Below are 16,497 nucleotides of genomic sequence, written 5' to 3' on the forward strand. Positions count from 1 at the left end.
TTCTGAAATTCTCTTTTAAAAAAAAAAAAAAAAAAGAAAAAAAAAAAAAAGTCTCCTTGTTGTGTGTTGGGGGGTTTGCAGCTTGTAGGGTGAGGCGATGCAGAGCTCCAGGAGAGTCTCTTCCAGATCAGTGAATAGCTGCTGAACCTTTGATAGTGCACACACGCACTGGATGTTGCCTGACCTTGCCCTCTCTATATTTTGATCTCTATTTCATGAGGACAGTAAAGGCATGCCAGGTCCAACAGGAGTCTACATCTGACAAGTCACATCTGCTTCTGGTTAGCTCGTCTGTACGACAAACAGATGCTATCTCTCTGTTGACCCGCCTCTACGATCCGCACATAACCATAGCTGGTCGGGTTATTTTCCATTGTGCTAGGAGATATGTGCATGGTTTAATACATAATCTATTGCTACATACGTTTCCATGTGATGGTATCTTAAACATGCATTTTCTGAAAAAGCATGGCCGACTTTACTATCGGTTTACTAGCTTGTTGTAAATATGCAGTTTATAGATTATGTGGAAATTTGTGGAACGTAAATTGACGACAATACCATTGAGGTCTTTCTTCAGCTTGCGCAGATCTCTTTCAAAGTCCTCAAACTTCATCTGGGAGGCCTGGAAAAGGTCCTGGGGCTCGGGCAGAGAGTAGACACACGTCTCTCTGCCAGCATCCTGGTAAAGCACAAAACACACACACACACCAGCGTCAAAGTCAATCTTCCTCAAATGGGAGAGGGCCTCTAGTATATACTGTAGACACCAGGCAAGATTTAAATAAATGTCTTCAGAGGCCAAAATGTAGTTATCAAAAGTCCAAACAGAGACGATATGGCTGAAACTACAGCAGATAATGACCATGAGGCTCGGTGCAGAAAGTACACTGCGATTCTCTTCATCAGAGTTACTACGAGGCCATTGTGAATGCTAGAGCCATGTCATGCAGGTTGATTTTGGCAAGCAGCACTGTACTGAGTTCATCTCATCTGGAGAACCTAATTATTTAGACTAGCGCTCCTTTGGATGCTGTGCCAATGAACAGACTGCAGGTTTGAATGAACCCAGACCAAAGCAGAACGAGAGATGAAGAGTGAAAGACAGAAAGAGAATTATAAGGGAGAGCCAAGGAAGGAGAGAGATTTGTTTCTGCCGTAAATGAGGAAAGAGAAAATAAATAATGTGATAAAGGATAAGCCATGATATCCTCTGGCAAGAGAGGAGATGAAAAGAAAGCTCTGGAAGGATTTCTAAGCAAATCAGACTAAAACAGAAAAGTGATTCAAATAAACAGGAACCAAAACATACCTCATCAAAGTGCCTTAGATAGTAAGCAACAATGTAGGACAAAAGACTCTGGGAGTTATCCTGAAAGAAAGAAAAAGATCCAAATAAACAAACCCCTTTATTTATTAATTTAATCATTTCAGAGCAGGACGTTTTAATTTGTGCAGGGTAAACGGGAATAGAGACAGCGTTTGTAGAAGTTGGGGATAAATCATGGCATTGGCGGAGCAGTACAACAAAACATGACTGTGCTGGGATAGCTTTCATAACTCAGAGTTGGAGGAAAGTTTGATGTTCTTTATGGATACCTTACCCAGTCCACCACCACAAAAACACAAACCACTGTGTCCTTATATGGCAGTGCCAAGGGCACGCTGAGCCCGTTGTGATATTGAATGAGAACAGCAAACAAAAAGGCCTCTCCCTAAATCTGCACAGCATCAGTCCTTATGTTTGGCAACAATGAAGGTCCCTTTTAAACTTCTGGACAATTATAAAACAGAGACCAGATCAGCATTTAGAGTCACCATTTTCCCACACCACTTAGTTTCTAGTACAACGTCAATTACACAATAAAGCAGTTTCTGTGGGAACTCACAAATGATGATTTACATATTTTACAAAACTTGATACACACACACACTTGTAGTCTCCTTAACACTTAATTGAGTGTATGCTCTTGTGGCGTGAGTGATGTTTGCTTTCACCCCTGTGACACACAGACTCACACTGCTCTTGACGTCCTTCAGTTTTGGCAGAATGTCCAAGGTGAAGCCGTCGGCCTGCCCTCGAGACCGATTACCTCCGTTCATGAAGTTGCCAAAAGCCAGCACCAGGGCAAGCACCTGCAATACACACTTACCACTCTGGAGAGTCTGATGCGCGCGCACACACACACACACACACACACACACACACACACACACACCCACAAATGAGATGTAGACATGAAGGTTAAACAGAGTGACTGAAAAGTAAATTAAACGAGAAGAGGCCCAGTGGCTCACCTTGCACACTCTCTGAATGATTTCTATTTTGCGGACGATTGAGGTGATACATTCGTGGAAAGTTGACTGAAACAGGATGCAGAACACTCGTTCAGAGAAGTTGGGGATTTGGGATAACTGGAACAGAAACCTGATGAAGGCACAAGATCAGTCACCATAACACATCTATTTAAAGACATAGCTCTCATATAATGAATTTGGTTCTGAAGGTACAGTAGGTTTGGCTCGTACTGTTCAGGCTTGTCCAGTGGCTTGGCATCCTCCTTGTCTTTGGATGATTTAATATGCTTTTTAATGCCATCCATCTCGTCATTTTGAGCTCTCTGTAACATGAAAATAGAGATTAAGTAAAGATGGGAATGTATGTTGTATAGGCAACAGAAACCAAAATGCACTTTGAGTACAGCATACCATAAAAATGTCTAAATACATAATGTCATATTTCTACAGGAGAAAATACACAGCTGTCTTTCAGACACATTTTGTTTGTGTGCGTTTCTTATATACCGTATTTTCCGCACTATAAAGCGCACCGGATTATAAGGCGCACCTTCAATGAATGGCCTATTTTAGAACTGTTTTTATATATAGGGCGCACCGGATTATAAGGCGCATAGAATAGAATAGCGTCGTAAGCGTGTCTCTTGAAAGGTGCCATTTTGGGGTCTTTATACACACACAAGTGGTGTTGGACTAGGAGTAAGCACAGTACTGGTGTTTACCGCGGTGCGGCTTTGTAGTTTACCAGTCGTACTGAAACATTTTGACAGAGCGCCGTGTACAACCAGTATGGATCAACCAATTAACCAATTGATCCATATATAAGGCGCTCCGGATTACAAGGCGCACTGTCGTTTTTTGAGAAAATTAAAGGCTTTTAAGTGCGCCTTATAGTGCGGAAAATACGGTACTTGTATCTATTATATACGTTGGCAAAACACGAAGTAAAAGAAATGTAGAGGAAGCGAATGAAAATCAATCTCATGCCGATGACAAACCGCTGCATCCCTGAAACGGCCTTGAATGGGCCAATAATAAGTGCCAATCAGTGTGATTGATGTGCAATACCTCTATTTCGCAGGATCACAAAAGGTGTTTACTTGCATCTCCGCAGAAGCTTTATACCAGCTTCACAACTCTGAGTCTCTAGTGTCACGCAAAGCAGATCAAACAGACAAACGCATAGATTGTGTAGATAAACCTTAGTTTCTGCTGATGAAGATTAACAGCCCCAGGACACTTATAGTACGAAATGGACATTGAGGGGATGATGTTTTGTCAATAGCTGTTTTCGGAATCAAAAATAAATGTTGAACCTTGACTTTCGAGCCAACATGGACAAGAAGTCCTTAACGAGCTCAGAAAAAAAATTACTTTTTAACATCTACAATTTCATGACAACTGGCCAACTCCATCTGCTGATGAAGATCATGCAATGTGATCAAAAGCTCTAGAGCAGCTAAAATTGCAGTGGATTTGTTAAGTCAGCTTAGTTCTTAATTTCTCTAGACAAACTTAGCCGTTTTGTTCTTAACACTCAACTGAATGCTGTACAGTACAAGTTTCATAAATGTTAAAGAGTTGCTTCAGCCAGACGACATTCCTGACTATTATCCTGCTGTCAGGCCCCGGACCACAGTTTTAAACAAGGTGGTATAAAAAAAGAAAGAAAAAAAGGCCAAATGCCCCTTTGTTTTTCACAAGAGGCAAAGACAATAGATGTTAATGTGTCTGACGCAGATGGGTAAAACAATAAAACCATCCCCAGGAAGAGAATGTAAACTATCTCTCAGTCTCTCCAGAGCCCAAAGACCCCCAAAGTCTGAGTCTGAGCAGTCTGGTCTCTCCATCTTTCTCTCTCGGGTTTTGGCCTCGGCATGGATCCTTGGAAAACATCAAACGGCAGCATCAAAAGCACTGAGGGCCCGATTAGTATTCTACACACCGCTGCCTTCTGTCGACGAGGGCAAGCTCTCCTTCGCCTTCTCTTGAGATGTTTTCAAGTGTAAATATATTTAATACAAAGCAGATCCTTTTCAAAGGGCAGCATCAGAGCCCAGCAGTGTTTGGTGTAATTGGGGACAAGTAGGCATTAGCGTGTGATCTTTGAATTGCTAGGGCATGTTGCACTGGTTGTTAGCATGAGAAATACAGTCCCATGTGGAATATCAAATGCAAAAGAAAGTAGAATGATATTCGTGATGCCAGAATTCTAGCGGTAGCCAAGTGGTATTCATTAGCCAGGTTCCTACAGGGCTAAACAGCACCAGCCAGGGCTTAATCACCATTCATGTCACTCAATTTTCAATGGAACAACATTTATGAGATTATTTGTACATTGAGATGCCAGCGAATATTATCCAAATGACAAATTGCATCACGTTGTGAACATGTTAAATATATTTAGACATCACAAGGCTTTGTCTTAAGAAAAAAAAAAACAGTATGAGCCAATTATTTGTAGTGTAAAAGTTCGTAGGAGGGACTATAGCTCAAACGGACCTCTGTGACATTTAGCTACCGTCAGCTGAAAAGGAGTCTGAACTTCAGACTGTCTGGACGCAGATTATAGCTCGTGATATTAGAGGGGAGGGAGTGGTGTCCCACTATCACTGTGACCCCCTTTAATGGCGTCGGCTCATTGTTCAAAGAACAGGAGCGGCCATAATCCTCGTCTCATAGACTGAGCGACTCTGTCCCTGCCTGTGTGCGTCTCTCTGTGTGCACACAGTACAGTATGTACACATTTGTGTGGGTCAACGTGTTTGTTTGTGAGAGGAAAAAAAAAAAAAAAAAAAAGAGTGAGGGAGAGCAGTGTGTGATCTTACTCCTAGCACAGTGAGTGAGGGTGTAACCATTAGAAGCCCCTCGCATTCCTCAAGACAGGCTGACTGTGCTGCCAACTGTGGTTTAGGGGGCTGGAGACCCACAGACAGGATGGAGTCTCGCAATACAAAAGAGAAACAATTTGGCTCCTCAACTCAATAACATAGCCTTAGGCCATAAGGGGGAGAAGGAGAGAGAGGGAGAGGGCTTGAAGTCTCGGGGTGAGTGGAGAGGTTAGAAGACTTTTGATCCTCAGTTATGACACATTGGTTCATAACTACAGCTTGTCTCAAGCCTCAGTCTCATTCCCATGATCAACATTATTAATATGCCTCTGGCAGCCAAAGGTCCAGGCCTCTCCTGTGTAGTTGTGCCAAAAAACAATTCACAGGAATTTCACAGCATCTTAAAACTGTATTACAGCTGAAATATGGAAAACATGCCCGTTTTCATGTTCCATTATTTACTGACCCGAATACGAACGGGTCCTGAACCGTTTCCACTGGGCGGGGAAGATCAGTGAAGGTTGATGAATATGTATTTACTGTATACAAGGAGCCCTTCATGGCCCTTTATGGAGATGTATTGGCTAGTAGCGATGACAGCTCCGTAATTCTCTTCATGCTAATATTACCCAATACAATGTGGTGGTTACACTTGGCGAAGCTCACTGTAGTCTCTTTCTTCATTTTTTTTTTTTTTTAAAAAGCACTTTCAAGAGGAGCTGTGCGACACAAAATCCTGGAGTTTCTCAACCGTTTCCTTTGCACAGGGGCGTTACAAAAGTGAATTAAATCCCATCCAGCGTGAAGAAAAACATGTTTACTACGTGAAAGCGTTGGTCCCCTTCCAGGCCAGCAGACTCTGTCACCAAACAGCACAAACACCAGTACGGTTTATGGCTCACCTGTTTGTTTTGGTATCTAATACACATTTCCTTTAGTTTGCCCTTTTAAGTGGAACATGGAATAGGAAGTCCACATGGAGAAATATGTTCAAAGTTAAGTGACATCTCTGAAAAACACATTGATTTATACAATAAACACAAGTGTTTTTTTTCTTCTTCAGTTTAAGTTTTGATAATCTTTGAAGGTATCTTTTGATGGATAGCAGTTGGTATTTTGCAGCTTACCCTCAGGGAAGTGCCAAATAAAACTAACAGCTGATGAACGACTCTTTTACCATTTTGTTGATATCACGGCTTGTTTGGTCCTCTTAGGTTTCACTCTATAATAAAATGATTGCCTGTTATTCATATATGGCATGAAATGTGTAACCATAAATCATTCGATTTGTCACAAGCAAACTGTTCCAAAATAATACTGCAAACCACAGAGGGAATGAAAAGACTAAGCCTTTCCCACACTGAATGCTGCAGTCAAGAGCTGGAGCTGTCAGTGGTGTTACTTTGTATAATTCCACTGTGTTTGTTGCTCAACATTGTGTATTTATATTGGTCTGCATTGGCAGGAAAGTGCAGAAGCGTATTTCAGTTTTGGATATTGTCTTTTCGTGGGTGTATTACTTCACTGAAACCTCTGTCCACATGAGCCTTGATCATCCTCTACTCAAAGTCAAAAAATGTTTATTACTGTTGTAACCACGAAGACAAAGCTCCAGCTTCGGGAAGTGCTACAGCCTGTTGCGATACTCACATTCTCATAGAGGGCGTGCAGAGTCTCCAGATCAACGACAGTGTTGTCCATATTTAGGACGGCTGTGGATGGAAGGAGAGGACGACGTGGTTAATGTGAATGTTAACACTGAAGCATGTCATGACATTTCTCTGCTGCCTCCGAGGATCACCATTAACAAGTCAGAAATCAAAGCAGCACAAACAGGCCTCCACTTCAGATTATAACATTTTCTTTGGCTGAAGAAACGATCACAAATATTGGCAGAACACTTTTCCAATCTGTGTTGCTGCTCTGCTGGGGCAGAATATGGCACAAAACAAGGTCAAAATTCTCCCTGCACATAAAGGGTCATGTGCTGTGACTTTCACAGATATCGGCTCTCATCACGATAGCATGGAAGGGGCCGCTCGCTAACTAACTAAAACATAAATACGGAGGTCTTAGAAATCTGTCAAAGGTACAAAGATCTGTGTTTGAACTCCGGTGTTTGAATTCCTGGTGTCGCCTTTTTGTCTCGGCGCGAGGACCTGGCGCCCGCGAGCATTAATCCTTTGAAAGTAAATGTTTAAAGACAAACAGAGCCCGGGGGTCTGCAGTGTTGAGGCTGAGGTGTTGCTGTGCACACAACCACCCAGCGAAGCACTCCACACCTATATATGTGTTTCGCCGTGCTGTGGGTGTCCAAATTACTGACATTGTTTTGATCTGCTCATTTGCTGTTGAGGTACAGAGGGAACAGCTAGTGTCAGAGGGGATAAAGGAACTCAATGCACAATGTTCACTTTGCATCACATCTTATGCTTGGACTCTGTGACTGGATTTATAAGCTTTTCATTGACTTAACTTAAACAAACAAGAATAAAGAAGATCACCAGAAAAACAAAATTAGAGAAAGGTCAGACATTTTTAGGGGAAAAGAAAAAAGCATGGAGTGTTTGTTGTTCTGATGCAGTCTGTTCTGCCTGGTGTTTTCAGCTTTGATATTGCTTTATCTCCCTTCATGTAATCCTGCATCCCTCTTAATCTCTCTTGTGCCACAAGGGCAAATCCACCCAGCTCTTTGCCGTCACTCTCTCACCTCTGCACACTCTTTCCTCTTCCAAAGCCACCACAGAAATAACTTCCTCCTCTTTGACTCTCCCCGTTTTTGTTTCTCGCACTCTTCTCTTGTTACCATTTGGTTTTCATTACTATCAGAACCAGAGTCTGGCTGGCTGGTTTGATTGGAGACAGCTTTTTCATTTTTATTTTTTAAACAGACATGGGAGAAAGCCGTATCATCACTCTCACACAGACCCCTTATGACCAAAAGCCAGACCCATCTGCCTGGGTCTACCCCGACTACCACATTCAACCCCAGCATGGTGCCGGCAACCACCATCTAATACTGTGACTGGCGCTCCGAAGCCTCACAGGAAGCAGACACCGCACGGAAGTGTCTTATGAAACATGCAGAGTGTCGGCCGAGTCTAACACCAAATAACAGCTGGGAAGAAAAGAAAAATATTTTGATTACTTGCTGTGAAGTTGAGTCATCATTAAAACAGACGCGATCTAAATCAATGATTCAGAAGTTGTTTTTCTTTGAGTAGGAGAAATTCAAGCCATGATGCATTTGCTAGTCATCGTCTTCATCACGGAATAGAGAGGAAATAAAAACTGATTCACTGCACTGAAAGGGACAATTATAAAGTTTGGATGAATGAATCTCTCTCTTTTGATCATCTTTAATCATCTGAAACTTCTGACGACACAAGGGAACATGAGATCATTTCAGGAATGGGAAAACAGCAGCATTGCTAATATAGTCTTTTGGTGAAATAATGAGTATTTTACGGATATAAATATTCACGCCTAATAATCATTCAATTAAAATGCATGACAACATAAACAAAAAACACTTTCTAGGGTGACTTTGTTTGTCCAAGGCAGAGATATCTTCACTCTGATCAATCAATGATATACTGAAGTTTCCAATCAGCGCTTCATTATGCACTTGGGCAAAAACTGTCCTAACATAAGAGATGAATGACGGTGCTGATGAGAGAGGCCCTCGCTTGCCCTCCCACTCTGACCCGAGATGGATGCGGCAACGACTGACATTTAAACCAGAAGAGTGAAAATCCACAAAATGCTTTGAAGGTATTGCAGTCAGACAAAAACAGCCCAACTGTTTATTGCTACTAAAACAAACCAATCATGGTTTCTGTGGTGCACATTTCTTTTAATGCAACCTAGCTGCCATTGAGATAAAGAGTTGAAGCTGTAATAAAGGCTCCACTGTAGGAGGACTGAAAAGGATGGGGAGATGAGGAAGAGTGTTTAGACACATAGCTGAGCGAAGACTGCAGAGCAATCAGAGAGTAACTAAAACAGGAAAACAGTCTGTTCCCATCAACATCTCCTGAATGACTTCACTCTAACAAAGCCGCTGAGACAAGATGGTGACAACTCATCAGAGAAAGACAGAGCGCCGCGGAAGAACATGATGCAGATGTTAGATGGGGAGAGATTATGCAAAATGAGAGCAAAGAAAGGGGGAGAACAACAAAGGGAAAACATTTGCAACGTTATGACTTGTGATAAAGCCAACTACTATAGGGAGGTTTAAGCTTTGTCAATAACTTCAGCCGACACTCAATCTTACTCACTTCCCAGTCGACTTAAAAAAAAAGATGTTTTTAATAATAAACTGGCACAGCTGTACTCAAAAAAACAAACAAAACAATCTGAAATACTATGGCTAACATTTTAATGTTGTATACAGAACTTATTATAAAAGATGTTGTGGTTTAAGAGTGCCTTTTGATGTCAGTGTTCAGCATGTCCACTGTTTATTGAAATAACCTGCCTCCCCTACACAGCTGGGAATAATAATAATCATAACAACAACAACAATAATAATCATAATAGTAGTAAATCACATAAATAGCACAACATGCACAGAAGGCAATAACCGAGGAGGTCCCAATGTGAATGCTGTTTACGAATTACGAAACAAAATTTGGGCATTTGGAATAAAATACTTTTTGTAAATGTTCTTGGTTGCTGCGGTCTTCCCGACAGCAATTTTATTAATTTAAAAAAAAAGGATGGATGGTCAGGATCAGAGACAGTTCATCAAACTTTTTGTTTCACCTGCGTTTTACATATTTACGTCCCAGATGTGTAAGTTTTTGCTGTATAAAATACAGGTAAACTCAATGTCAACTGTATATGTCTGGGAAATTGTTGGAAAATAAAATAATGAATCACCCCGACAAATCTACTGTACTTAAAGATCTATTTTCCATTTTCTCCACATGTACAGTGCTGCTTTTAACACCACCTGCATACTGTAGTAACATGCAGAACATAACTACTCCTTCTACAGTGTGCAGACACATCATTCCATTATTTTATTGTAACCTGTGTAACAGAGTTCTTCACAAAGAGTTATTCGTCCAGATATCTGACCACATGATGAAGACTTACCGTTCTGGATGTCCTTCATGTCAAGATGAATGCTGGACATCAGAATACCCACAGCCTGTGAACGCTTGTTGTTCAAGAGCTTCATCACCTAAGAGTTGACGAGACAAAGACCAAAGAGAACAGGGATGATAATACAACATGTATCATGACATGATGCACACACACGCATGAAGACAACACATTTAATTAAAAAAAAAGACAGGAACATCACTCCCCTTTATCAGTTTCCTTCTATGGGAAGACAAATTAAGACCATTCACCTGGAAACAGTGAAATTAAAACGCTGTCAAGCTGAATTATGAAGATTAACAATTTCTCCTTTTCCTCCAATTCTCCACATCCATCATCTTTCAGTCATACATATGAAACCTTTTACGCAACAAGAAATAGAAAATGATCATGAAGTCCTGCGACTGATTACATTTACAGAGAATCCCTATGGTTTGGATTACATTGTATTTCATGGAATTGCACAATGGAGGGATTTTTTTTTGACGTGACGTGAAAACTATCATATCCAAAGATCAAACCTGCTCCAAGAGCTGCAATATTAACAAATGTTAGCTGAATAGAAATAGCTTCAACTTGTCATACAGCCAGGAGTTAAATATCAAGCCAGTGTTGTTATCAAGCATGAAAAACTGCATCCAAAGGGGCCCATTATGAACCACCGCTGGCCTGAGTAAGCAGAAGTGTGCGCCGGGTAGCAGAGTGGTGAAGGGACGGGACAGGAAACTCGTAGCCTACTGTGATCCAGACTGAACGCTTCCATCTAAACCAGATCACACAGACCACACAGACCACAGACCTCTCAAACACACAGGAAGTTATATCACCAGTCCCCAACTGTCTCCGTTTTCCCGGCTCAGCCACAGCTTCGAGGGACAGGCCGGGCGAGGTATGATGCTGAATGACTTCCACGGTGAGACCGATAGCTGGTGTAGGGTAGCCGTTTAATGGCAGTGAAATAACAAGTCAGTAGTCATGATTTATCAGCTGACCTGAGTCTTCTAAATGTACAAACAGGTTAAAATTGCATGAAACAGTTCAGTGGTTTACAGAGCTGCCTGATATCACTTTACACATAAATCTAAAAATGCCCTTGCAGTGTATCAGTAGTATTATTTCTTAATGAAACACAGCTGGATCCGTGAACCACTACGGTTAGAGAAATTATTTTTCATCAATGGCTTTTTTTGAGGACAACGAAACAGCCCTAAACATTTCATCTAATGCCGTGTCTCTCAGCAGTCTCATGGCATACGTGCGTCTAGGAGTTTTGTTTAAAGAAATCCTTTAAGTCACATTAATTATACTGTATGTTGATCTTTTGATTCATTTATCATTTCAACGTTGGCCAATATAGACTTTCATCAATCCCATACAAGAAACAAATCACTGAGGTGCAAAACAGTGTGCAAGTTTCCAGTTGTACAAAAAGTAATTATTAAGTATAAATAACTTCTTGGCATTTAACTTTGTGATCAAGCTTAGGTTGAACTAAAACTAAGAATAAGACTTTTTATTGAGTGATGCTTAACAGCTTTAAATACATTTTAAATATACTGTGGGACTGCTTTATCACCTGCCAGTCTAAAAACTGAGCAGTGGAGGGAAAACAAACAGTTCCACAGAATCCACGTATTGATCGATAAACAGTCTGCACAATAGCCAGATGTTACAACAATAACCAGCGGCATCACCACTCTACTTTTGACTTCTCATAATTTGTTTAGGGTAGGAAAGATGTGCTGTGCACCACGAACCCACAGTATCGGACTTTGAAAGCTTCCGGATTAGTGTATTGACAGAAAATGTATCTGCAACTACGATTCATAATTTAAGTCATTTCTCATGCACAAATGCTGAACATCCCCGAGCTTGAGCATCTTAACTGTGAGGATTTTAGACTTTTGTGATCACAATCTTTGGGCTTTGGACTGCTGCTCAGACAAAAGAGAATTTATCACTGTGTTCTAACAATTTATCAACCAAACAATTAATAGATTCAATTAGAGAGTAATCACAAGATTAGTCAATAATTAAAATATCATTAGTTGCAGCCCTCATTCATATCCTCTATTGACTATGATTATAAGAAATCCTCATTCATGCAGGATGTAAAAAGTCGTAAGGAGACCTAAGCTGCACTTAGCATTCATTCTATCAGAAGTGAAAACACATTTTGCATCTCAAAGATCAATGCTGCTAAATTGACCCCGAATGCCATAAAACAAAAAAAACAAAAATCATCAATCTCAAACAGATTCATCTCACATAATCTAGCAGCATGGCTACATTGCACCTCTGTCTGAAAGGGCCAGCAGCGTATACTGTAACAGAGCTCTTCTTCTAAACTCCTTTGCAGATAGACAGCAGGTCAACCCTCGACACTGGACGATGATAGCATTTCACATTCGACACTGATGTCAGCAGAGGCCTTTCCACTGACGTCAAAGCTGCTCTCTAGTGGTAGCTCTGAAGGATTCTCATCAGCAAGACAGTTGAACTCACAACACACAGGGGGACGGGAAGAGCTGCAAGTAATAGGAGATGGGATCGATCGTCTTGAGGCCTGGGGACGGTCCTCGCGAGATGGAAATGTCAAAGGTTGGCTCCAAATAGGGATCCGTCACAGCTCTGCCTATGTTTTTATTTTTCCCCCATTATTGACTTTAACATTGTCAGCACTATTGTTGTGTTGGAGAACCTCCACGGCAGCATCATGGAGCGAGGACCGGGGGAATTCAACCCACACCCACCTCAATTTGTCTCTCGTCCCTCGCTATTTAGCAATACAACCACAGCACGAGCTACTGCACGATGTGGTGGCAGACTTACTCGGAGCTCCATCAATCACGACATCTCACTAAGGAAAGTCTATTTTAATAGAGAGTGGGAAACTCATTTGCGTCATTTCTTATATCTAGACTCTCAGCTGTCGCACTGCTCTGTACAGAAGTCAATTCCCTCCATTAGCTTTCTCAGATGTTAAAGAAACCATCCGACATCCCCTGGAGTGCCAACATGCTTGATGACGGCTATTTCTGAAGAGTGTTTGAAAAGGAATCCCTGTATGAAAGAAGGATTTTCTTGTGAAGGGCAAACTCCCTTAGCTTATCTACCTTTTCCCCATTGGTGTTGACTTTTGTGCTCTATTGGATCAAAGCTTCAAGGTGAGTTTTTCCCCTCTTGTTTGCTGTACATAGTGGCTTAAACTAAGCTACTGCAGTTACTTCCTGGGATGTGCATATTCCTCATGAAACACGCTTGTGGCTGATGTTCCAGCATATGCTGCATTTTTCTTACACAGGACTCTTCACAGCTTGAAGATCAAATAATTATCCTGAACAATCAAGTGAACCCATGAAAGTATTGAAATAATACACATAGAGGCTCGGGCTCAGCAGGACTCAGAGATACAGTTTCTTTTTGTCAAAGTCAGTGGTGGAAAGTAACAAAGTACTTTTACTCAATTACTCTACTTAAGTACATTTGCGAGGTCCTTGTATTATTTTACTTCGCTGAAATATTGTTCTTTCTACTAGGCTACATTTATAGATTCAGATTTTACACAAAAAAACATTTAATAAACGTATAAAATCCAAGAAAATTGTTCAGGATTAAACCAGTGGATCGTTATTGCTCCCCAAACAAACTCCTTAAAGCAACAAGTTTGAAAGCTGCAGGCAAAATAAATGCAGTTGACAATAAAACCCATGATGAAAGGTTCAACTTTTACACACCTCGGCTGGACCATGTGGCATCAACAAATACAGCTTTGGATGTTTAGAAAAAAATAAAAGAAATTATGTTAAGTGGCTTCAGAAATTGGACATACATTATTATTATTATTATTATTATTATTATGGGGAAGAGGAGTTTAACATTTATCTGTCAAACTTTCCCTCAATCGGAACCTTTTTTAGTTTTTATATTTTGGTGTTGAGTTTCACTTCATCACTTCCCATAAACTAAGAAGACTTCCCACTAACGTCCACTCTTGAGACCAATATTTCATCTCAGCAACTGTCTGGTGATCCTACTGGGTCTTAATTAGAAGGGTGAAAAGCTCGTCCCTGGTGCAACATTATATGTGATTCAGACACAGCAAATAGTACATGAACATAAAAATCCTGACCAAAGCAGCTTTAAATCGTAGATCAAATGTTTGACTTGTAGATTGATGGATTGGCATGAAGGGCATTGGGGAGGCAAACGGTCTGACTATCAAACTAAGTCATACAGAAAGCACAATGGGAGGAACCACATCATGAAATACAGCTCCCAGGCTTCTCCCTCCCTCCCTCCTTCCTTCCTTTTTTCCTTCACTCCCTCTCTCCGTCTCTCCCAACAGTCATCACCGTCGTGAGGTTTCCTCACCGCACGCGAGACATTGGCTCGGTGCCACTGGATGGTCACGGGGGAGTCGGGTGGGAGCCAGAGCTCACACCACATAATAACTGTCTGGCTGAAGCAGTTCCTCCCGTCACTCAAAGAGCGACAGAGAGGAGAAATGGAAATGAACGGGTCATCAGAGGAGTGAGAGTGAAGATGGGAAAAGCCCTGAAGAGAAACCATATTTAGTGACCCAGGGGGATATACAAACACACAAACATAAAATGCACTTTACCTGCTTGGCCTTGGACTTGCTGATTGTATCTGAAATTGGCTTTTTCTTCTCCTTAACAGCACTTTTGGAGAAAAGTTCCACAAATTCTTTAAAGTCCACACTCGGTTCATCGATTGTATCCCACACCAGTGAGCCAATGGGCCTGAAGATAGGAGGAAAGTGGAATTATTATAGGAGCAATGACAGGCGAGGTTTAAACTGCCATGTATCGTTTGAAAAAGTACAGCCAAGTCCACTTTTATAGTAACTCATGTTTTTATTTCACCACAAAATGCATTTTGCACAGTTCTTGATTGACTCATTTGTCATCTTTTGCAGCATAAAATCCACTCACACAAATCCATTTGTCAAATCAGTCGGCAAACACAATATATTTAGGATTCAGCATCAAGTTCCTCACTTGCAAGTGAATCAAGTAGTCTATTTCTAGATGTTTATTCAGCTACAATTTTCCAAGCCTTATTAAGGAAAGAAAACCTGGTTCAAGTAAATTCAGTGCTGACCACAATGTCTGGACTGCATCACTTTCATTTTCCACAAGGTTAGCATCTCTACTGCCGTCAGAGCACGTGACGATCTTTATCTTAAGTGGACAAGCTTCCTCCATACTGTTCAGAAAATACCCATGTGCAAATGATCCATATCTACAGCATATCCTTACTTTTTAGCATTCAGCTGTATCCGTGTCCAGTAGAGTGGCTTCATTGGCTTGGGGGGCTCTATCGCAGCCTTGGCAGGGGCAGCTTCCTGGACCATCATAGAGGGCATGGGGCCTGGTGGTGGTGGAGGCCCAAAGCCTGGGGGTGGGGGTGGAGGAGGGGGGCCCATTCCAGGCGGAGGGGGTGGGGGAGGAGGGCCCATACCCAGCGGTGGAGGAGGTGGGGGTCCAAAACCCGGCGGGGGAGGAGGTGGTGGAGGTCCAAAACCTGGTGGTGGAGGTCCAAAACCTGGTGGTGGAGGAGGTGGTGGAGGAGGCGGCGGCGGTGGACAAGGTCCAAACCCGGGTAAGGGTGGGGGAGGCGGTGGTGGTGGTGGAGGAGGAGGAGCAACACCCCCTGGTAAAGGTGGTGGTGGTGGAGCTTGATGGGCGCTGCTCGGTTGCCTCTGTTGGCACATGCAGACAAAGCTCTCTGTAGATTTGGGGATGGAGGATGAAACGGAAGACGACACGCTGCCTGATCCTCCGATGAAAGGCACGTCAAACTTAAACCCCTCCTCCACAGGTGAGGTCTGGACGGACACCTCCTGGCTCATCTTTTCCAGTCTTCCTCCTCTCATCTGTGAGGCCTTGTGGTGGGCAGCGCCCAGAGCTCCAATATTATCACCGCTGCCCTTTGCCAAGGAGGCCTGCTGGCCCTGCAACACAGCAATCTTAATCCGCAGGTCATCGACGGTCCTCTCCAGCTGAGGGATGAGGCAGCTTTCATCCTCTGATGATGACTGACCTGACTTCAACCTGCTGGATTCTGTCTGTCAGTGAACAAAAACAAAGATTTTAACCTAGCATACAATTACATTAAAAGGTTCACAATGGGGAACTTAAGAAAAATAAGGCCTATGGGTCGGGGCTTTTGCTACACGACACCTTCTTTAAAAGCAGGTAGTCTAGCCTATCTTGTACTCTAAATG

General features: G+C 42.0%; 1 protein-coding gene across 1 annotated transcript in view; it reads right to left on the reverse strand.

Moving 5' to 3' along the window:
• fmn2a (formin 2a) overlaps nucleotides 1-16,497 on the reverse strand; it is a 36,906-nt gene that overhangs the window by 11,710 nt on the left and 8,699 nt on the right. The window contains exons 4-12 of the mRNA XM_076075952.1: nucleotides 15,530-16,338; nucleotides 14,869-15,010; nucleotides 10,236-10,323; nucleotides 6,780-6,841; nucleotides 2,530-2,621; nucleotides 2,299-2,428; nucleotides 2,020-2,166; nucleotides 1,313-1,372; nucleotides 562-682 (exon numbers count right to left, since the gene is read on the reverse strand). Of these exons, the coding sequence (XP_075932067.1) occupies nucleotides 562-682; nucleotides 1,313-1,372; nucleotides 2,020-2,166; nucleotides 2,299-2,428; nucleotides 2,530-2,621; nucleotides 6,780-6,841; nucleotides 10,236-10,323; nucleotides 14,869-15,010; nucleotides 15,530-16,338 (1,651 nt within the window). The remainder of the gene's footprint in view (nucleotides 1-561; nucleotides 683-1,312; nucleotides 1,373-2,019; nucleotides 2,167-2,298; nucleotides 2,429-2,529; nucleotides 2,622-6,779; nucleotides 6,842-10,235; nucleotides 10,324-14,868; nucleotides 15,011-15,529; nucleotides 16,339-16,497) is intronic.

The sequence above is a fragment of the Anarhichas minor genome, unplaced genomic scaffold (assembly GCF_050575085.1).
Source record: "Anarhichas minor isolate MPS153535 unplaced genomic scaffold, ASM5057508v1 ptg000054l, whole genome shotgun sequence".
In the NCBI taxonomy this organism is placed as follows: domain Eukaryota; kingdom Metazoa; phylum Chordata; class Actinopteri; order Perciformes; family Anarhichadidae; genus Anarhichas; species Anarhichas minor.